Genomic DNA, 23,911 nt, shown 5'->3' on the forward strand with positions numbered 1-23,911 from the left:
AAGGAGGCAAACACTGAATAACAAACATCAGTTTGCAGAGGCAATTTAGTCTGGCTGGCATTGCACTGGCAGGATAAAGGGCAAAGGGCACACACAGCCTATCTCCCCTCCACAAGGCATGTGCTGGAAAAGTAACAGCACAGATTGCCAAAGTTTTTGTTCTCTCCATTTTGTATAAAAGATTTACGTATTTCCATCTGGGCCAGAAATAGGAAACACCCCTGCTTTGAAAGCACTGTATAGATTAAGTATATTTAAACATGTGTGGGCTGGGTACATTCCCAAGGATGGCGCTTGGGGTAGGAGAAGTTGTAGGAAGATGGTGGGGGGGGGGGGGGACTTTCAAATAGCCACATTTGGAATATTGGATACTTGCAGGGTATTTACCTATCAGTAATAACCTGGTATTTTTTCTCCAAATAAGACTGATAGCCCTGAATAGAAAATAAAATCTCAGCTGTGTATACAAGCAAGCAAATTACCACAGAATTACTAAGGCAATCAGAAAGATGTCTAAAAACAGTTACTGCTGATGGTAGAAACTTGAGGATGAGGAGGTAACTCATGGAGCCAATCCTAAAACAATTATATAGAGTATATTTACACAAAGACAGACGCAACATTTCCTCATACTATTATATGATAAAAAACATTCACACAAAAATATAACATTTGAAATAATTAATAGCACCAGTGTATCAGGTAATTTTATTTTTTTTTGCTACGCAATGTACAAAGTTGCATAGAGTGTTTGTTGCTGTAAAAAAAATCTGCTTTTAATTTTGATATAGATGAAGCAGCAGTCTTGGGAACAGAAAGAGTGTAGTCCACACAAAAAGTGCAAGACATTTTTATAGGCATTCCACCATTGCAAAATAACTGAAACCAAGAAGTAGGAAGCAAAGGGATTAGTATTACAAAATTAAACTGCTTTGTAATGAGAAGACCAGCTTTCATGGTAATTTACAACATTAACATGTTGAATACTGTATATAATGCTCTTAAAGTGACTTACTGCTACCCTAGAGTGATGTGATTTAACGTGCATTTAGGAAGTGAAGTGGTAGGAAGTTAAATAATAACATGTTAACAGTTCATAATCCTTCACAGCTAGTCTAGTCATTTAATAAAGTTGGGGGAGGGTGCAAGGGAAGAAAGTCACATCACAAAGCTATGTTAATACTCATGATTTGAATGCAATAAAGAACCAATACCTCCACGCAGTGGCAGGAGAGACAAACCTACATTAAAAGCCAGTTATTTCATTTAAACACCTTTATATTCTTAGAAGCCAACTTTATTCCACCCTACAGCAGAAGAAGCCTTTGTGTTTGGCCTCTGGAAAGGCATGCTTAATAATTCAAGGTTAATGGTGTGAAGTGATTAAATCAGGTAGATGGAGTGTGTCCTTCTAACACAAACTTGGTTCTTTCAGGATTCTAGTAGCTCGTCATATAGGTATGTCACTCACACCAAGCCTAGCGTCCAGAATCTTGTGCTTCTTTCAAGCAGCTGCATTTGATGCCTGAGGAATTTCAGTTATGAGCCTTGGAACACTTAATGATGTTGTGTCAGACATTGAAAAAGATTTGGTAATAAGGCAATTTCTGTACAATGTCACTTTTGGGTAGGATATGGAGGTGAAGGAAGTGACTATGGGGTCTCCAGAGACTGAGTATTGTAACAGCCAGGAGGTAATGTTTGTTTGATATCCTCTAGGTTTTTAATGTCATTCAGAATATCTTGAATATCTTGCTCGTGGGTAGTAATTGCATTTGCTTGTTCCTTTTCAGCCTTTTCTAGATCTGCCAACTTCCTTTCTAAATCACTATCTTTCATCTGGTTCTTGGCATCATTCAAAGTTTTTTCAATCTCTTTCAGCCGATTAACATCAACGTTATCGAGCTGACCTGTAAAAACAAATCCAAAATAATAACCATTTTAATTTACCAAGAAAATGTTCTGAGGTATACAAACTGATCAAATTACAACATTGCTCATTTACAACTTCCTAGAAATGCCAGTATCAAGATGGAAGGCAAATTAGAGCCAAGTAAACAAGTAGGTACAGTTTTTTTGCACATTGGTCAGAAGAGACTTTCTCACACAGAATTCCAGTCCTGAAGAGTCTCGGCCTGAAAGTTCAAGTGTTTATTCCCTCTATAAATACTACGTGACTTGCTGAGTTCCTCTGGCATTTTGTGTGTTTCTTACAGAGGACCCTTTTAGATTAAAATGGGTTCTAGGTGTGTTTTGCTGGAGGCAATGTAAATAATGTTTACATTTCTCCTTGGCTGACCATAAAACCAAAGCTTGCTTATAAAATAAAACATACCTCAACATTGTAAAACATTTGTGTATCAGTCTCCAACTAAACCATCACCAGAGGCTATGAGTTATAAATCACTGCTGATTTTATGGTCCATACCTTCCCATAACCAATTTACCAGTGGCTGGAGAAAATGCTGCATGTTACTGGATTATTCAATGAATAGAATACAAAAATAATTATCCATTTGTGGCTTGACAGTTGTTCCATTCAAACGTGGTACAAAACGGTTTAGTATGCTGTAAGCATAGTTTGATACAAATAATGCCAAATCAAGACTCTTCGTTCTATAGTACAGAAACATAAAAGGATCCAATCCATATAATTCAAGCACAACTCAACTAATCATGTAACAATGCTCACATGAATGGCTTTCATAGGAGAAATAAGCCGTCATTTAACTGAGTCCAACTAACAAAGTTTTAAGAGGAATTTGTTAAAAATTTACAGTTGTCAGAACTCTTTAAGTACAACAATTTAAGTAAAAGTATTATCCTATTGACAGGCTAATCAGTATAACTTATAAACTTTGCTAATTATTAACCTTTGTATTCATGAATTCAACATTCAAATAGAACTGGATGCTAACTGTTCAAACTGGATGTTCTACCACTTTCTGTAAACTATAATCTGTTGGAATTCTTTGAGGAAATAACAGACAAGATAGTCAAACGAGAAATACATGGATGTTGTGTACTTGGATTTTCAGAAAGCCTTTGCCAAGATGCCACACATGAGGCTGCTTAACAAGATTGGTGCTAGCATAGATAGAGCATAGGCTGATTGGCAGGAGAAAAAGTGTGTGAATAAAGGGAGCCATTTTTGATTGGCTGCTGGTGACTAGTGGTGTTTTACAGGGGTCTGTGTTGGGACCATTTCTCTTCATGTTATTTGTCAATGATTTGGATGATGGAATAGATGGTTTTGTAGCCAAGTTTGCTGACGATATGAAGATAGGTGGAAGGAGTGGTAGTGTTGACTTAGACAGATTAGGAGAATGGGCAAAGATGAGGTAGAAGGAATACAGTGTCGGAAAGTGCATGGTCATGCACTTTGGTAGAAGAACTAAAAGTGTAAGCTATTTTCTAAACAGGAAAAAAATTCAAAAATTTGAGATGCAGAGAGACTTGGGAGTCCTCGTGCAGGATTCCCTGATGGTTAACTTGCATTTTGGTGAGGAAACATATGCGGTGTTATCATTCATTTTGAGCAGATGAGAGTATCAAAACAAGGATCTAGTGCTGAGGCTTTATAGAACACTGGTGATGCCTCACTTGGAGTACTGTGAGCAGTTTTGGACCCCTTATCTAAAAAAGGATATGCTGACATTGAAGATGATTCAAAGGAGGTTCACAAAAATGATTCCAAGAATGAATGGCTTATCATATGAGGAGTGTTTGATTGTTCTGGCCTGTACTCATTGGAATTTATAAGAATGGGGCAGCAGGGAGATTTCACTGAAACTATCAAATGTTGAAAGACCAAGATAGTGGATAGGGAGAGGATGCTTCCTATAATGAGAGAGTCTAGGACCAGAGGGCACAATCTCAGAATAGAGGAACGTCCATTTAGAACAGAGATGAGGAGGAATTTCTTTAGCTGGAGGCAACAATTGGATCCAGGACACTGGGTTTATTTAAGGCTGAGGTTGACAGATTATCAGTCAGTGCATGAAAAGTTAAGGCAGGAGAATAGAGTTGAGAGGGAAATGTATCAGCCATGATCAAATGGCAGAGAGAATTCAATGGACCAGTGGCCAAATTCTGCTTCTATTTCTTATGGTCTTATAAATGGATTCTCTGAATTCAAAGAATAATTCTAGTAACTAGAATAATCAAATATTATTCTGTTCATCATCTGTTTATTATTCTGTCAGCCTTATGAAGCTTACACAGACACAAATCAGTAGAAAATGCTTACTGAGCTTTTAAAGAATTAATTTTGCCCAAGAGTAAAGTACAGCAAGAAAATTATGAGATCTGTTACAAGCGTAGAAATACCTGATATTAACCCACACAGATTTTTTGTTGGTATTGTTAATTTATTTCCTGCTTTCTCAATCTACCAAATTTACTGCAGGTTTTATTCTTTATTTTTCTCTGCCTATCTAAAACATTGTACTGGAAATACTAATTTATTCTAGGAGTTAGCAAAGTGCAATCTCCAGATTACTGAAAATTTCATCATTTTTTAGAATTCAAACTTTTAGTGGGAATGGGGTGATAGGTTGGTTTGTGAGCAATGTCACTTTGCAGATAGAAATCACATACAAATAAAGGTGAAAATGGTTGGGTTGGGTGGAATCTTTGTAAGATTCTTTTGTGTAGGTTATTTTCCATTCATAGCTCAATTTAAGATAAATAAATATTTCTATAAAATAACAATTTATTGTTGGAAAAACTTGGCAGATTGAGGAGCATCTGTGGAAAAAGACAGTTAATGTTTCAGGTCTGTGACCTTTTATTAGGACAGAGGGAAATGAGCTGGTCCAGGTGGCAGAGAATTGGGGAAGAGCGATAAGTGAAAAGATTGAAATAATGTGGCAGTTAAAGAGCAACAGGTCAGAGTGTACAAGTGAAATAAAAAGGCAAAAGGAAATGGCAGGCACAAATGTCTAGCTCTAATACAAAGGAAGAGAGCTATCTGAAGTTGCAGAATTCATTGACAAACTGATTTTCACGCATCTGTATTAAATGTTTTGCCTAAGTAGGCTGCTTTGTGGGCCAGTTACAGAAATTAAGAAAGAAAATAGAATTCATGTGTTGGGACAGTTCGGAAAGACTAATTGCTTACAATATACCAAAGCCCTCCTAACTACTGCTCAAGCAGCAGGCTCCCCTCTCCAAATAGCTGATGACATCCAAAGGATCAGCAAACCCCATACAGTTTGGCACCCGCGGCATCACAGGAGTTGCCAGTCATCATTGAACTTGGTGCAGGACCTCCTTAGAGACTCCAGCTCCTCGGGGTTTACTCCTGAAGCCTTCTCCATGAGTGGGTATAGCTGCAAGGCAGCGGTGGTTTGAGATCAGTTTTCCTTCTGTGAGATGAGCTGCCAGCTATGGCTGACGAAACAGAGTATAGGGAATAGAGTCTCTGCCCAAATAGAGTATACAACATACTGGATCAGAAGAAACTGCCTTTTTTATATTATTTGTTGCTTTGCTAATTTAAAAGTTCATTACATTATGAAAGCATATATCATTGAGAATGACCAGGAGAGATGATAAAGGTAGGGCAGGGGGAACACTGTCTACATGGACTTCAGTAAAACAGTTTGCTCTCGAAGGTAGAATCCATGGGACTGGTGATACGACAGCAAACTGGATATAAAATTAGGATGCAGAGAGTAGGAGCGGGGAGTTTCTGATTAGAGACATATAAACAGTAGTGTGCTGCAGGGATCAGTGTTGGGTCCTCTGTTGTTATATATTATTGATTTGGGAAAGGACATAGGAGGCAGGATTAGTAAGTCTGCAAATCACATCAAAGTTGGTAGTAAGTGGACAGTAAAGAAGGTTATCTGTGATTACAAAAGCATCCTGTTCAACTGCATGGCTGATAGAACTCAACTCAGACAAAGGTAAAGTGATGCATTTTGGGAAGTTAAACCAGGCTAAAACATGCACTCAGTGGCCACTTTACTCATTAATGCAAATATCTCATCAGCCAATCATGTGGCAGCAACACAATGCATAAAAGTATGCAGACATGGTCAAGAGGTTTACAACCATACACTCAGTGTCCACTTGATTAGGTACGGGAGGTAACTAATAAAATAGTTACAGTCTACATAGTAAATGGCAGAACTCTGGGGTGTGTTATTGAACAGCAGGATTCTGTATCACTGCTTTCAAGAAACTGAAAGATGAAAAAAGCATATAGTCTGCCTGCCTTCGTTGACATAAACACTGAGTACAGGAATTGGGATGTCATGTTACAGTTGTACAAATTGTGGATTAAATTTGACTAAAGAGATATTGTATAGCTTAGGACTGTTTTCCCTGGAATGCAGGAGGCCACCAAGAGGGAACCTTATTTATAAGATAATGAGGGTCATAGATAGGGCAGATAGTCACAAGATATTCCACCCCCCCCTCGGGATAAGACAGTCTAAAATTAGAGGGCAATGGTTTAAAGCGGGAAGAGAAAGATTTAAATGAGAACTGAAGGGCATATTTTTCCAAGTATGAAACAAGCTACCGGGGAGGTGAACAGAGGCAGGTACAATGATAGGAAAAGTTTGGAGATATATTGCCAAACCTCGCAATGGGATTAGCGTAACAGACAGCCTGGTTAACAAGGATGAACTAGGGAAAAGGCTCCATTGCCAGGCTATAGAACTCCTATTCAGCAAAAGGTAATCCCTTGCTAACTCCTGCTAGTATAAATCAGTCATAAGTTCCACTGCAGCATAAAAATTACCAGCAGGACATGTTAGTAGTTTTGAATACCAAATGCAACTGTATGTCTTGATAGCAAAGTTATCTTTCAAAACAGACATTCGCAATCTGATAACATCAAATTTTAAAAACCAGGAAATCTTCCACAAGATTAATTTTAAACATAGTTTCACATAAAGCACCACATGCTTATGTGCCTAGAGAGAAATTACCGAATTGGGACTTACTTTTTCTAAAAATCACTGTTTTAACTGTACTACCAAATCTGATTAAAATTGTGTTCTTTTAATAGGTAGTCACAAAAACAACTAGATATTTTGTCACATTGACATAAAGAGAAAAAATCCAATGGTGAATTTACTATATCCTGAAGCAATTTTTCCAGTGATTGTCCTATCTCTCTGTTGTAAGTGGCATTCCTTTTTTTCTCAGGATAACCAGGTAGCTTGGGAGTGAATTACAATTTAAAGTCATAATCAAACTTCAATGCTATAATCCCTTATTTTCTAAAAGGAGTGAAAAAAATAATTCAGCAATTGATGGTGAAATTAGTTTGCTGCCCTGTAGGATTGTAACCATTGGTGTATCTGTGCATTTTTGCCCTACTAGGAATCCAAAAAAGTATAGAACTAACGTAAAATAGTATCACCACAAAATGGAGGCATCAGTGAAATGCTGAGAATAGATCATTAGAGAAACTAATTCCAAGGATTTTTTTCAGCAGTGCTTATTTAGGGTAAAATCGTAGCTTTCCAGTAGGCACAAAGTTAACAATGGTATTAAACTCTAAAGGAACTATATTTTTTGTGTCATAGAATAGGATTCAGGCTAGATTCAATTTGAAATCTGAATCCTGGAAAGTATCAGCCAATACTAGAAGAAATAGCATCTGTTAAAGTCAACTGCTCTTAACATTACCCAGAATCAATTTGAATCATTCTCTCTCTCAAATTTCTTATGGTTAGTTCATAAGATCAAAACTAGCTATTTTGCTTGTACTGTACCAATGACATAAAAAAATACCTTAAAGGCAACTATCAAAGCACCTATATAGCATAGGATGATTAATATGCAAGGCTTCCAATAAAACCTACCCAGTTCTGCCAACAGCTTATTGATGGTATTCAGCACACCCTGCACTGCCTTTTTGGCCTTTCTTGCCTGCTCATCAGCTATTTTCGCAGCTTGAGAAGCCTAGAAGAAAGAGTTTGAGGATATTTGTCATGTGTAGGTCAAAAGTAGTATTGACACTGTATTGTCAAAAACATGGAAGACCCTTACCATGTCAGCCATCATCATATCTTGGTCTGCTTCATTTCTTTTTCCAGCAAGCACATCTTCTGCACCTTTCAGATTTTTCATCATTTTTTCTACTTCATCTTCCAAATTTCTGGCATCATTAAACGTGCTATCTGCATCTTGTTTTGTCCGAGCAGCACTCTGCAAACAAAAGCACTGATCAAGACCTTTCATTTCAAGTCCAAGCCTAAAAATGTTTTTGTGTAAAAAAAAAATGGGGAACCACTGTTTTAAAATAAAAACAGAGTTGGTGTGATCAGTGCAATTATGCAGTAAAGGTGGCCCCCGTTTATCGAACGTTCGCTTTATGACAGCTCGCTGTTACGAAGAAAAGACACCCACTTTATATGTGTGTTTACCCCAAGAAAGACTACAATGACCATGAAGCTTTGCGTGGGCAGTTGTTTGCGCATCCGTATACATGCATACGTATGTATGTGCCAATTTTTTTCTCCAAATCGATTTTGGCTTACTGTCTTCCCGAGTTTGATAAGTGAAACTACACCACACATACAATATTTCTACTTTATATAGGCTGTATATTTATCATATCATTCCTGCTTTTACTATATGTTCATGTTACTTTAGGTTTTATGTGTTATTTGGTTTGATTTGGTAGTTTATTTTTGGGTCTGGGAATGCTCAAAAAATTTTCACATATAAATTAATGGTAATTGCTTCTTTGCTTTACGACATTTCGGCTTACAAACAGTTTCATAGGAAAGCTCTACCTTCGGATAGCGGAGGAAACCTGTATAGTATAACAGTGCCATTATTATTCTTAATTTGCATGCATAAACTTTATGACTTTCACCGGGCTGTGCTAATAACAACGTGAGGCATGTAGAATATTGTCCACTTGTGGCAATGCTGAGATCATTCTTAAACTGTATCAAAAGTGCTAATCCTGCAGAACAATCTTAAGGATGCACACCTTTCCAAACTGATCACAATTCAAGTTTGAAAGAAATCTGTATAATTACACATTAAATATAGCCCAAGCTTCCGGGCAATTGTCCTTATACACTCAGTGGCCACTTTATTAGGTACAGCTATACAGCTACCCATTAACGCAAATATCTAATCCCAATCATGTGGCAGCAACATGAGCTATAAAAGCATGTAGACGTGGTCAAACAGCTCTGTTGTTTTTCAGACCAAACATCAGAATGGGGAAGAAATATAATCTAAGTGACTTTGACTGTGGAATGATTGCTGCTGCTAGAGGGGGTGGTTTGAGTATCTCAGAAACTGCTGATCTCCTGGGGTTTTCATGCACAATAATCCCCTGAGTTTACAGAGAATTTATCACAAATTTACCAGACTGTCTTAAAACTCATCTGGTTCAAAAGTGCAAATAGGGTGGAAACCTGCATTCCTGAACCAGACATAAGAGCAGAATTAGTCCAATCAGACCATCAGGCAATCATCATATAAACATTGATGAATATGCAGAATTTGCAACTGGCTATACGACAAAGTGCATTGAGGACATCGCCACAGCTGATAGCAGGGGTCCTGGACACTGCTGAAAGAACAGGATGCTGCTTTCAGTTCAGGGGATAAGTGGGCTCTCAGGTCAGCAAGAGCCATGGTTTCCTGTGCTTTCAGGAAGGTGAAACAGGACTACACACAGAAAATCACACTACATGTGGTGAATGTGGCAGGGCTAGAAGACCACACTGCACGTCACTGATAGTGATGCCTCTCTTCCTGATAGATGAATGTCTTCTAGGCCCAGTTTGACACACTAAATTCTGTGCCAGTGAGGAAGAGCCCTCTCCTAACACCTGCCCCAAAGAGGGGGCACTCTGGCCACAGCTGATGTGAGGAGAGGAAATCCTAGTCAGGGTCAATCCACACAAAACTGTGGGTTCTAACAGTACACCTAGCCGGGTGCTGAGCGACTCTGTGGCCCAGCTAGCAGCATTTTCACAGACGCCTTTGACATTTCTCTGAAGCAGTCCATTGTCCCTGTAGGCTTCAAGGCTGCTACCATCACCCCAGCGCCCAATGGACCGATTGTAACCTGCCTTAACATTACCATATAATGGTGTCGACCTCAATAATAATGAAGTGCTTTGAACATCTGGTCATGAACTACTTGAAATCCTGTCTTCCCATCACATTGGACCCTTATCAGTTTGCATATCACCCAAGTTGGCCCACCAATGATACAATGGCCTCTGCGCTCTACTCAGTCTTATCCCACCTGGAGAATGGTGACTATGTCAGAATACTGATCATTGACTTCAGTTTGATGATCAATATGATCATTCCTCAGAAACTGAGGGTAAACTATCCTTGTTGGGCCTCAACACCTCCCTCTGTAACTGGACTTTGGACGTTTCAATGGAGAGACCGTTGACAGTCTGCGCTGGTAGCAACATCCCTAGCTCCATGATGCTGAGCAGTGGCAGACACCCACCCCTACCCCTGGGGCTGCTCACACTGCTGATGCATGACTGACCTGACTGATCAAGCTCCAACCACATCATTAAATTTGCCGATGAGATAGCAGTAGTTGGCTTAATACTGAGTCAGCATATAGAGAGGAGATAGAGCAGCTTGTGCAAACACAACTACTTGAGTCTCAATGTGGATATGACTAAAGAGATGATCGTGGACCTCAGGAAGGAGCAGGCTGATCACTCCCTACTGCACATCAATTGCTCCTCTGTGGATAGTCAGGGGCACCAAGTTTCTTAGACTGCTTACTACCTGTTTAATCAAGAAAGCCCTGTAGCGTCTCCCCTTCCTGAGAAGGTTAAGGCAAGCAAGGCTCCTCACTCCTATTCTAATCGCAGCACCATCCAGTGTCCTGACCAGCCATATCACTGTTTGGTATGGAATTGCAAAATGTTTGACCACAGGACCCTGCAATGGATTCTGCGGATTTACTGAGAGAATAATAAAGGTCTCTCCACCCCCATCCAGGACATATACCAGAAGTGGTGTGTTCACAGAACCATTAGCATTGTCAAAGACTCCATCCACCTTGACCTCCTACCATCAGACAGACGGTACCGCAGTACAAGTACAAGGACCGTTAGGCTGGATAATAACAACGTTTTCCAGGCTGTGAGACTTCTGAACACCCTGAGACCAACCAGTACAAATTACATATGACAGCTTCCAATAGCAGTATGCTGTTGTATATTTAACATGTCAACTTTTACATTACAGAATACTTTTTTATCATTGTGCTAATATTATTTATGTGTTCTATGTGAAGTATGTACTGTGTTTTGCACCTTGGACCCTGAGAAACATCGTATCATTTAGCTGTACACATCTGTATGGCTGAATGCAAATAAACTCGAACTTGAGTCTACTCCACCATTCAATCAGGGCTAATTTATTATCACTCTCAACCCCATTCTCTTGCCTTCGCCTCATAATCTTTGATGCTTTCTGATCAAAAGGCATTGAATTCCAGATTCACCATCCTCTGGCTAAAGAAATTCCTCTTCGTCTCTATTCTAAGGGGACATCCTTCTATACTGAGGCTGTGCCCGCTGGCTCTAGATTCCCCGCTTTCGTAAACATCTTCTCAGCATCCACCCTGTCTAGGCCTTTCAATATTTGATAGATTTCAATGAGATTCCCCCCCCCCCCCCCAAACTCATTCTTCTAAACTCCAGCAAGTTCAGGCCCAGAGCCATCAAATGCTCCTCATACATTAACCCTTTCATTCCTGGGATCAATCTCATTAACCTCCTCTGGATTCTCTCCAACAATGGCATGGCCTTTCTTAGATAAAGGACCCAAAACTGCTCATAATACCCAAATGCTGTCTGATCAATGCCTTATAAAGCATCAGCATTACATCCTTGCTGTGATTCCAAACTTGCAGCGATCTGGCTAAATGTTCACTGACGTAGATTATCAAGCCATTCGGTTGCATCATCAACATCGCATTGTAACAGGAAACATATTATATGGAGTATCTAGCATCAATCTAGGCACCAAAGCTGGAAACAGCTTCACCAGAGTGGTTCAAAAAGTCAGAATATCAGTTCTTCAAAGTCAGGTTGGAATGAAATTTCTAGCAATTCAATAATACTAATGAATAAATACATTTCAAAAAAATAGCATGCAATAGACAGAGCTACTCAATCTCATGATCCCAGCTTGAACAATTTTACTGATACTTTCAGTTGCAAATGGCATTGAAATGTTAAACTAATCAGGAGTGTAACCTTCACAAACAATTCCTATAGGGGTGTTGCAATTACTTTCCATCAGTAATTTTCAGTTGGTAATCAAGTCCTACATCCCTCTGCATTCCACACTGTCACAAAAGCCTGACTTCATTCAGTTCAAGTTGTGCTACATGACCTCAAAAAGAACTTGAATGCACTGGGTACAGTCAAAGCTATGTGCTCTGACAATATTCTAGCTACAGAGCTGAAAGTGTGCTCTACCTGAACAATTGCAGTTCAGACATTACTACCTTAGTCCTGTTCAAAATTTGGATAGATCCTACTTGGACAATAATTAGTTTGAGGGACATAGGACCAAACAGAGCATCAATTGAAGATATGAAAAAGTGTTGCTTGCTAGTCGATGGTTAGTGTGTCATGGTGTATGGAAGCAGCCTCTTTGGTCCACTGTATCCATGTTCATGTTATCAAATTTCTGTCCATTTCTACACACACACACACACACACACACACACAACTATCAAATTTCTGTCTATTTCTACGCGCTTGAGGAAGGAGAACGCTGCTCGCCATTTAAAATCAGATCGTGTTGCTGTTAACACTGTATCGAGTGTGTAACTTTGTATTTGGTTTAAATTTTTCTTAGCAAGATTCACCCTGACCCCCTTTTCCAGTCAGCACCGCCCCCACTTGTCCCATTTAATCTGTCTCAGTGTGGGTGGATTTTAAGACCCGGGGGAGCTCAGGACCCGCCGCCCGCGGCTGCTGCTGAATCTGTTCCACTGACGGAAAATGATCACAATTGAAAATAAAGAGGAAATAATAAAGCGATCAGAAAGAGGTGAAACGCCATCTGTCATTGGAAAAGCGTTAGGCTACTGTCAGTCAATGATTGGAACAACTTTAAAGGATAAAGTGAGAATAATGAAGCACGTGAAGGCCCTGCCCCGATGAAAGCTACAATTACTACTAAGCAATGCAGTGGTTTAATTATTGAAATACATAAGTTTAAGTATTTTATATGCATAGAAAGGTAAAATATATACTATATACTAAGACAAACGTTTGACTAACCGACACTAAATAATACCATATGTACCTGTTCCGACTTACAAATCCGACTTAAAGACGGACTCAAGAACGGAACTCGTTCGTAACCCAAGACTGCCTGTAATCTCCTCAGCAGAAGAGTTAGTAGACAGATTTAAGTTAAGGAGAGGAGATTTAAAGGGAGTTTGAGAGTGATTTTTCCCCCATTCAGGGGGTGGTTGAAATCTGAAGTGTGTATATGTGGGGGGGGAGAGATGAAGACAGGACCTCTCAAAGCTTTTAACCAGTATTAAGATGAACACTACGGCATAGAAGATTTTGGGACAAGTGCAGGAAAATGGAATTAATACAGAAGTTTGATAATCAGCATGGATACAAAAGGGGCTGCTTCCCTGCTCTATGACACCATCAACTCACAAGCAACACTTTATTATAGATGTTCTGTTTGGTTTAGATCTAAAATACCTGCCTCCACACCTTAGCTCAAAGAGGTCAAAATGGGAAAAAGAAAGCTCATTTCTAGAGGTTATGGGTGATTGATTTAATTTCAATGCAGTACTATGGGAAAACTTCACACATTAAATTTGTAGCCAAACAAGTCATGCATCACCCACTCAAATAATAAAATCCATGGAAGCCCTGGGGGAGCAAAGAGACACTAAAATTTACAATTAGTGATGGAATACCATGAGAAAGCTTATTTATTAAGTTTCTTTACAAAACAAGCATTTCACCTGTTGCAAGCTAGTTGCAATCTGCTCTGCATCTTCAGCCTTTTTTTTGGCTTCATTGGCATCCATTCTTGCATTCCCTAATGCATCCTCTGCCTGCTTTGTCTTTGCATTAGCATCATCAATGGTCCTCTTGATGGCAGGTATTTTTTTCAAAGCTTCTTCAGCTGCTGTTTTGTTATCATTCACTCTCTTGTCAAAATCTGTGGGAAATAAAATTAAGACCGTAAGACCTTGGAGCAGAATTAGGTCAATCAGACCACTGAGTTTGCTCCATCATTAGACCATGGCTGATTTATTTCCCCTCTGAACCACATTCTTCTGTCTTTTCTCCATAACCTTTGATGCCCTTACTAATTAAGTCCTTATTAACCTCTAAGTATACCCAGTGACTTGGCCTGCACAGCTGTCTGTGGCAAGAATGGTGCAGATTCATCACTCTGGTTCAGAAGAAGAGATTCTTCTTCATCTCTATTCCAAAGGGATGTCCACTTATTCAGAGGCTATCCATCTATTCTGGTCCTACACTCACCCACTCTATCTATGCCTATCTGGCATGTGAGACAGCAGGTCTACAAGCTGCACCACTGTGCCAACCTACACACCTACGTACCTGTGCAGCAAGAGATATTTGAAAGGGCTTGTTGGCCAGGTAACTTGAGGTAGCTTACTCCTACTATTATTCATTCCTGAGTGCTCCCAATTAATTCAACGACATTCTCAATAACATGCAGAATGCTCCTTCTTGAAGCTGATATGGGCCAGACATTCCTAGAAGTTAGAAGGAATGCTGTATTTTGATGAGACTTCAAATCTCTCTGAGCACAGAAAAGCGTACATGCTTTCAGGAGTTCCATACTGGACAAGCGAATGACATGGCCTACCAATGGAGATAGAAAATGCATGCCAAAAGGGCAATGTTACAACTGTCATGGGGGATGTCAATATGCAAATAGATTGGGGAAATCGGATTGGTGCTGGATTCCAGGAGGGGGGATTTCTAGTGTACATACCAGATGGCTTTCAGAGCAGTTCATGGTTCAGCCGACTAGGGGATCAGCTATTCTGGATTGGGTGTTGTGCAATGAACCAGAAATGATTAGAGAGCTTAAGGTAAAAGAAACTTTAGGGGAAGGTGATCATATGATTAAATTCACCCTGAAATTTGAGAAGGAGAAGCTAAAGTCAGATGTATCAGTACTCCTGTGGACTAAAGGGAATTACAGGGGCATAAGAAAGAAGTTGGCCAAAATTGATTGGAAAGGAACACTGGCAGGCAGGGAAGATGGCAGAACAATGACTAGAATTTCTGAAAGCAATTTGGAAGGCACAGTATATATACATCCCAAAGAGGCAGAAGTATTCTTAAGGCAAGATGACACAACCATGGTTAACAGGGGAAGTCAAAGCTATAAAGGCCAAAGAGAGGGCATATAATAGAGCAAGAATTAGTGGGAAATTAGAGAACTGGGAAACTCTTAAAAACCAACAGAAGTCAACTAAAAAGTCTGAAGGTAGATAAATCACCTGAACCAGAGTTCTGAAAGAGGTGGCAGAAAAGTTTGTGGAGGCATTAGTAATGATCTTTCAAGAACCAAAGGAGGTTCATGAAATTAATTCCAGGATTAAATAGCTTGTCAAATGAAGACTGTTTGATGGTTCTGGGCCTGTATTCACTGGAATTCGGAAGAATGAAGGATGATCTCATTGAAATCTACCAAATGGTGAAAGGCCTTGATAGAGTGGATGTGAGGAAGATGTTTCTTGTGATGGGAGTGTCTAAGACCAGAGGATACAGCCTTAGAACAGAGGAGCATCCTCTTATAATGGAGATGAAGAATTTCTTTAGCCAGATAGTACCCGTAGTGAATCCGTGGAATTCACTGCTGCGAGCAGCATGGAGGCCAAGTCTTTATGCATAATTAAGGCAGATTCTTGATTGGTGAAGACATGAAGGGATATAGGGAGAAGGCAGGATATTGGAGCAGAGTGGAAAAACGGATCAGCCATGACGAAATGGCACAGCAGACTCAATGGGCAAAGTGGCCTAATTCCGCTCCTACATCTTATGATCTTATGAGTATCAGCAGAGACAGGAGCTGAGAGGAGGAGGAGCGTAGGAGGAAGTAGTTAAAAAATGGCAGACGAACTTATCAAGCATTTTGCATCAATCTTCATTGTGGAAGGCAATAGCAGTATTGTGGTCGTTCCAGGTGTTGGGGGGGCATGAAGTGTTTGAAGTTACCATAACTATAGAGAAGGTTCTTGGAAAACTGAAAGGTCTGAATGTAGATAAGTCACCTGGACCAGATGGCATACACCCCAGGGTTCTGAAAGAGGTGGCTGAAGAGATTGTGGAAGACCAGAAAATTGCAAATTTCACTTCACTCTTCAAGAAGGGGGAGAGGTCGAAGAAAGGAAACTATAGGCTAATTAGTCAGATCTCAGTGGGTGGGAAGTTGTTGGAGTCGATCATTAAGGATGAGGTCTGCACTTCAGTCAAAGAAATGAAAGGGTTGACTATTTTTTTAAATGGAGAGAAAAGACAAAAAAGCTGAGGTGCAAAGGGTCTTGGAAGTCCTCATACAGGATTCCCTAAAAGATAATTTGCAGATTGAGTTTATGGTGAGGAAGGCAAATGTGATGTCAGCATTCGTGGATTATAACATAAAAGCATGAATGTAATGTTGAGATTTTATAAAGCACTGGTGAGACCTCACTTGGAGAACTGTAAGCGGTTTTAGGCCCCTTACCTTAGAACTGGAGAGGGTTCAAAGCAGGTTCACGAAAATGATTCCAGGATTGAATGGCTTGTCATATGCAGAGCGTTTGATAGCTCTAGGCCTGTATTCATTAGAATTCAGTAGAATGAGGGGTGACCTTACTGAAACTTATAGAATGGTGAAAGGCCTTGATAGAGTGGATGTGAAGAGAATGTTTCCTATGGTGGGAGAGTCTAAGACTAGAGGACATAATGGAGATGAGGGGGAATTTCTTTAACTAGAGAATAGTGAATCTGTGGGATTCTTTGTCATAGATAGTAGTGGAGGTCAAGTCTTTATGTACATATAAGGCAGAGGTTGATGGATGCTTGATTGGTCAGGGCATGAAGGGATATAGGGAGAAGGCCAGACATTGAGGCTGAGAGGAAAACTGGATCAGCCATGTTAAAATGGCAGAGCAGACTTGATGGGCCAAATGGCCTGTCTCTGCTTCTATGTCTTACAGAACGAAGGTTATGGTAGTAAGAGGACCAGATCAGCTTACTAAGCCTGACACTTCAAAGCACCAGCTTACCTGCTGATCCTGGCACTAATTCAGCACCATTCAAGCAGGCCATTCATTATCAGTTTAAAGGGCAAATGAAGAAGGGAGATGAATCATGCACTTCTCTGTCCACAACTTTAAAGGGTTATGGCTGGGCATTTCTCTATGAAGGCATCATACACAAACAGATTAGAGTAAATCAGAAGCAAAGGACAGCTCATTGGAATGAATCTTCAGCAATGAACAACTTTTTGAAGAACAGAGACTTTGCAAATTGTTGCAGAGAGGTCCAGTAAAGCTATGAACCTAACGGATCATAACCAATTTTATGCAATCTTGCTGACATTTTCTTTGAAAATGGAGATGAAGGTTTTCAATGGGGTTAGCATACAAGGTCAATTGGAGCTGAGGAGTGGAACTGTTACATTCACCTCTCATCAATGATTATAAATAGTTAGTGGTGTGGATGCAGGCTGGCACTTCTGCGCTCATGTAGCTGGGAACGATGCCTGTGAAGAAGCCTCCAAGATAAGTTGTGATTAAATCAAACTAGTCCTGACTTCATAATCTGAATGTGAATCCTTCAATGCCACCTGCATCATCAACCTCCTGATGTACAGAAGAGTTTCAGATAAAGGATGCACCATTCTGCTGTCTAGGCTGTGCTTGAGGCACCAGATGACAAGGGCTTGAAACTTATTTTGGTGACTGCCAGAGGGTGTGATGCAAAGTGCATCTTAATTGCCCGATCCGTTCATCGCCTGATGGTTGTGTGATTTTCATCCTGTGGCATTAAATTTGCACTCACTGGAACTTGGAGAGGCGATGTGGATTGCTCAAGAACAAGAGTCATGGACATTCCCTAGAGTAACACTATCTTTGTTTCCATGAGCAGTCTAGTACAATCACCGGTCCATAGCTCCAAGGTCACAGATCTCAGTGTCCATCGATTCAGAAAACTTACATCCGAAGTGCCTGATCCACCTTTTAGCCCAGCATGATAGACTGTGCTAAAGTGCTACACAAAACAAATTCAAGGCAACTAAACCTTTCATTTCTCAGAATATGCCAAGCTTTTTCCACTCTTAATTAAGTCATTTTAAGGTCAAATCATTATTGTTTTGTAATTAATGAGATGGAAGCACATAACAAGGTCTCTTGAATATGGTATTGGCTGAAAGAGAAGTGGTGGGAAGACCCATTCCTCTTCAATTTGTGACATGCTGCCTTCTTACGTCCATAGACAAATGACTGATTTCGTGTCCCACTCCAAGTTGCCGCTTCCAATAATGCAGCCAGTCTCGGTGCTTCTCTGGAATCTCGACTGAAATTCTAAGCTCAAGCATAAGAAGGTTATTCTAATTTTCATTCTAATTTCTCCACGTTGAAACCTTGAGTAATTGGCATAATTCCTGCACATAATCTAAGTAGCAATAATATACAATGGTTTTAGAAACTTTATCTCACTGACCTAGTATGTTGAAATATTTTTAGAGAAATTGGAGCCCTAAAGGCACTCGAGTTCCCATTACCCTAGTTCTTCTGTTTCCAATACCTTATAAAGATGACACAGATCAGTATGTAAGATCGGTATCTTAATAATGTCCACTAAGCAAAGAACTTACTAGATTGTTTATTGACCATTTTCTAGTCAAGTTTCTTTTGATTCTCTTCACTTTTATTACCCCAAATACAATTTAGCACACCTTGCAGGTTTCTGAGAATATCCTGAGCTTCCTGTAGTGTGGCATTTCCTTTCTTGGCAGCTTCTTCAGCCAGAGCTTTTGCAGCATCTGCACGGGCAAGCAATTGGTCAGCAGTCTTTGGGTAGAGAAAAAAGTTCAGAATGAATACTTGCTTCACATCTATAAATTCCAGACAAAAAAATTACTGAGCAGCTTGTCACATTATTTAATAGTTACAATCCCATGATCTATTATTATTGTTTGGATATCTTAAAAGACCTACTCTATATAATCTTCTATGATTTGTGTAAGAAATAATTAACACTTTTAAGTACTGATTTCCCCAAAGCTCACTTAACCATTTTCAGTTAACAAATCTCAAAATGGCCTGCCTTTCCCCCCACTCCAAAAACTCATGTTATTCCACCAGATGTAGAGACCATATTGCGTAAAAACCTCAGTCTCAGATTATAGTTTGTTTTGTCCATAACTGACAAAACATTAATGATACTTGGTGATTATCCTGAGGCCTTTTTCAGCTTTTAATAGGAAATAATGGATGAGATATGAGGTACGCTTTCAGCCCTCCTTGAGAGGGCATCTACTTTGCTGACAATGAATAGCAAATGCTATCCGACCAGCAGCAATATCTACATTCCCATACCTAGAACACAATATTTCTAATACCTGCAATTAGAATGGCCAAACTGTTGAAACTAATACAATGAACACAAAAGGTTCTGGGCAAGTAATTCCAGAAATCTTGACACATCAGTAGGTCCCAACTATAACTCTTCTTGCATTGTTTATGAAATTTAATTCAATTCCCAATGCAGTCTATTATTTCTCAGTGCAGCATGCAATTTAATCTTTTCTATAACTTATCTCAGGAGACCTTCAGCAGAATTCAATACCCAGCATTTCCTCAAACAGCAAAGTATTGGGATAAGACCTGTACCTAAGATTACATGTAAATTTATTTATAGCATACTGTACAATGCTCTTACTTCATAAACCACTTGACTTTATGGGAAATGAGCAAGAATTTATTCTCAATATATAGGCCTTTGGGTATATACTTATCAATTCTTGCCTGATCCACATCCAAAGCCCTGAATTCCTGACTATTGAGGCACACTGCCATACATCACCTTCCTTATTCTCTTTTCTCCCACATATCCTAAACAGTTCCCCATATTCTAGAAAACGGGAAAAGCAAAACAGAAAATACAATTACTGGAAAGAATAAATATGATAAAAATTAACATTCTATGTGTGAGAGGTCTTGGAAATATACATAACTGTTTCCTTCAAATATCATTCTCAATTGTGGTTCTGCATGCAAAGGTGTGAGCAGCAAATGAAAAGGAAACTAAAGATTTTGTTTTCTCTATCCCTTGAAAGGGTGCATTTTTTATTGGATACAAAGAGCCCAGGTTTTACTTGCTGTTCTGTTTTTCCTTTTTCCAAGAGGTTCTTCACTTCAGCTTCCTTTGCTTTCAAGTCATCTCGCATATCATGATAATCCTTCAGCTTCTGGTCGATTTCAGCATCCAGATCTGCCGCATTCTTTATGATCTCTTCTGCTTCATTCTAAAAGACAAGTTATTCGCCTTCAAATCACATTTTAAACAGTCCATAATTTGATCTCTTAACACTTATCTTCTCACATTGTGAAAAATAGCCAGCTATTAAGAATTAAATATTAGTCTCGCTCTCTTATGGAAATGTCCCTTTTCCAGCTGTCTTAAGAGCATCTAATAGCAAGGTTAATACACTGATATAGCAATTTGTAAGTGCTCCCTGCTAATTCAAGGTGGCTCCATATTAAGAAATCCTGTTTACCAGAAGTACTGACTAATGCTGATTTGCAGCCCACGGTAGTTAAATCTAAACAAATATATTATTGCTGGTGAAAAACCTACATACCTCCAAGGCTTTAGTATCCACTTTAGGCAAGCTTGTCAGATTGGCATAAATCTGTAAAGCTCTATTACCAGCTTCTGTTGCCTCACTGTGTACTTTATCAGCTTGTTTTTCAAGCTCTCGGGACATATTTTTAGCTGCATCATACCTAATTGAAATAGTATGGAAAAGTATTAACATCATACGATGCACTCTGACATCCCAAGTAATAAGATGCTTACTTTATAAGGCTTTATTATTAAATAACCTTTTACCAATACACAAGCCTAACTGGAACACATCTACTTTCAACTATATTGTTTTAAAAACTGTATTAAGGAGCAAAATTTGTTTTAAAATTATATTAAGGATAGTCCCACACTTCCACTAGTCAATATATTCCTTCCAATATCCATTTCTCCACCATCCATATTTTATTTCTAATTGACAGTTGTGACGATGTGCATTTTATTTAATTCCTTGAAATGATGCATTACCTTTTTATAATTTTAAGATTTAATTGTAATAAATTAATATTACTTCAGATACAGGCAATTATGCTCTTTAGTTTTTCGAACGGAAATTCTTGATTTAGACCATAAGAAACAGGAGCAGAATTGGCCATTCTCGCCATTGCGTTTGCTCTGCTATTCCACTATGGCAGATTATCCCTCTCAACCCCATTCGCCTGCCTTCTCCAAGTAACGTATGATGCCCTTAGTAATCTAGAACCTATCAATGTCCACTTTAAATATACCCAATGACTTAGCCTCCTTAGCCATCTGTGGCAATGAATTCCACAGATTTACAACCCTCTGGCTAAAGCAGGTGAGACACAAGTAGAGCTCATTTCTAATGTTTTACAAACAAACTCATTTTGTTTAAAATATCTTGCAGGCATCGCTCCCAGATGATACTCACTTTGCCCATCAAAACATGGAGGAACCTTCATGAATTCTCACAGCCCCTGATGACTCTGTGATTTCAGTCTCTGAGGCTGACTTGCGAGCATCCTTCAAGAGCGTGAATCCGTGAAAAGCATTCGGCCTAGATGAGGTCCCGGACCTAACACTAAAGGCCTGTGCTGACCAACCGGCTGGAGTGTTCACCAATATCTTAAGCCTCTTGCTTCAGCAGTCTGAGGTACCCACCTGCTTCAAGCAGGCTTCAATTATACCGGTGCCCAAGAAGAATGTAGTAACCTGACTCAATGACTATCATTCAGTAGCACTTACATCCACTGTGATGAAGTGCTTTGAGGGTCTGGTGATTAAAAACATCAACTCCTGGCTGAGAAGCGACTTGGATCCACTCCAATTTGCCTACTGCCACAACAGGTCCACAGCAGATGCTGTTTCATTGACTCCTCAATCAACCCTGGAACATCTGGACAGCAAAGATGCATACATCAGGATGTTCTTTATCGACTACAGCTTGGCATTCAATGCTGTCATCGCCTCAAAACTAATCAATAAGCTTCATGATCATGGCTATAAACCCTCTTTGCTCAATTGGATCCTTGATTTCCTCACTTGCAGATCCCAGTCAGTTCAGAATGGCAACATCATCTCCTCCACAATCTCCATGAGGCCAAGTACAGCTCCAGTAACATACTTAAGTTTGTTGATGACACCACTGTTATTAGCCAAACTGAAGGTGGAGATGAATCAGCACTTAGGAAGGAGACTGAAAATCTGGCTGAGTGGTGCCACAACAACCTCTCACTCAATGTCAGCAAGAACAAAGCGATGATTATTGACTTCAGGAGGAGGAAACCAGAGGTCCATGAGCCGGTCCTCATTGGGAAATCTGAGCTGGAGAGGATCAGCAAATTTAAATCCTTTGGTGTTATCATTTCAGAAGATCTATCAAGGGTCCAGCACGCATCAGATCTATGCTCTGCTGTATTTTGCTATCTCTGACTCCGCCAATTTCTTATTAATCAGACCACCTATATTCTTATCCAAGCCTTTATATATATTACAAACAAAAATGATCTCAGCACCGATCTCTGCTGTATATCACTTGTAACAGACTTTCAGTCAGAGAAAAATCCATCCACCACTTTTGGATCCAGTTTGCCAACATGACTCTGATCCCTTGTACCATGGCATTTAGGACCAATGTTCTGTATGGAAGTTTGTCAACATCCATACTGAAGTCCATCCTTATCACTCTGCCTTCATTGATTTCTTTAGTTATCTCTTCAAATTCAATCAGATTTGTGAGACATGATCGCCCATGTACAAAATAATGCCAATTCACTCCATGTCTTTCCAAATGAACACAAATCCTGTCCTTCATAATCTTCTCCAACAACTTTTGGTAGTACAAATCACATCCTCCTTCAGCCCCTCACTTCCCTGCAGAATTTGCATTTGATAGTAACTTCTCTCCACAGTAAATATTATGTGTATGTTATTTATTGAACAATAAGGTCTTGACCAATAAATACTACAAATAGCCAAATGAATTCTTAAATTTATCCTTCTCAACAGATCAGAAGTAGATCTTGTATCATCAACTTACTTTTTATTTAAATCATCAATTCCATTGGTGATTGTAACTTCTTCTGCAAGAGTATTGCGTAGCAGTTCATAGGCTTTGGTTGAAGTGTCATTAGCATTCTTGGCAATCTGTTCAATTTTGTCTGCTTCATTCTTGTGCCTACAGGAATTGAAGAATGTTTATATTAACAAACCTTATTCTGCTTCCTAACTCACAGAAAGCTCACATTAATGATTGTGTTAGCTCTCCAGTCACATTCAACTATTTCATTCTTCAGTCATATTTGGGAAGATGAGCAATATCAGAAACATTATTTGGAATCTTAAAATATACCTTGCGCTGACCATAAAAGTGCTTTTATAGTTGAAGGATTTCATGCTCTCAACTTATAAACTGATAGGTATTCACAAGTGCAACTTTGTTGAGCAGATGTTCTTTCTCAACAGGGATTCTGAACTTCTTAATTAACAGTGTTAACTTTAATAGCTACAAAGCACAATGAGTGAGTCACTGAAATCTCCAGTTTCCAATAGTATGCAGTGTTTTCTGTGTGCTGATGTATTTTCTG

The 23,911-nt window shown here is 39.4% G+C and overlaps 1 protein-coding gene across 1 annotated transcript in view; it reads right to left on the reverse strand.

Moving 5' to 3' along the window:
• Nucleotides 1-320: 320 nt before the first annotated feature.
• lamc1 (laminin, gamma 1) overlaps nt 321-23,911 on the reverse strand; it is a 246,894-nt gene continuing 223,303 nt past the window's right edge. Inside the window, exons 21-28 of the mRNA XM_059984482.1 lie at nt 23,365-23,502; nt 20,860-21,004; nt 20,374-20,523; nt 18,952-19,066; nt 13,982-14,181; nt 8,014-8,172; nt 7,827-7,926; nt 321-1,910 (exon numbers count right to left, since the gene is read on the reverse strand). Coding sequence (XP_059840465.1) covers nt 1,654-1,910; nt 7,827-7,926; nt 8,014-8,172; nt 13,982-14,181; nt 18,952-19,066; nt 20,374-20,523; nt 20,860-21,004; nt 23,365-23,502 — 1,264 coding nt within the window. The 3' untranslated portion in view covers nt 321-1,653. The remainder of the gene's footprint in view (nt 1,911-7,826; nt 7,927-8,013; nt 8,173-13,981; nt 14,182-18,951; nt 19,067-20,373; nt 20,524-20,859; nt 21,005-23,364; nt 23,503-23,911) is intronic.

Source organism: Hypanus sabinus, chromosome 11 (assembly GCF_030144855.1).
Source record: "Hypanus sabinus isolate sHypSab1 chromosome 11, sHypSab1.hap1, whole genome shotgun sequence".
Taxonomy (NCBI): Eukaryota; Metazoa; Chordata; class Chondrichthyes; order Myliobatiformes; family Dasyatidae; genus Hypanus; species Hypanus sabinus.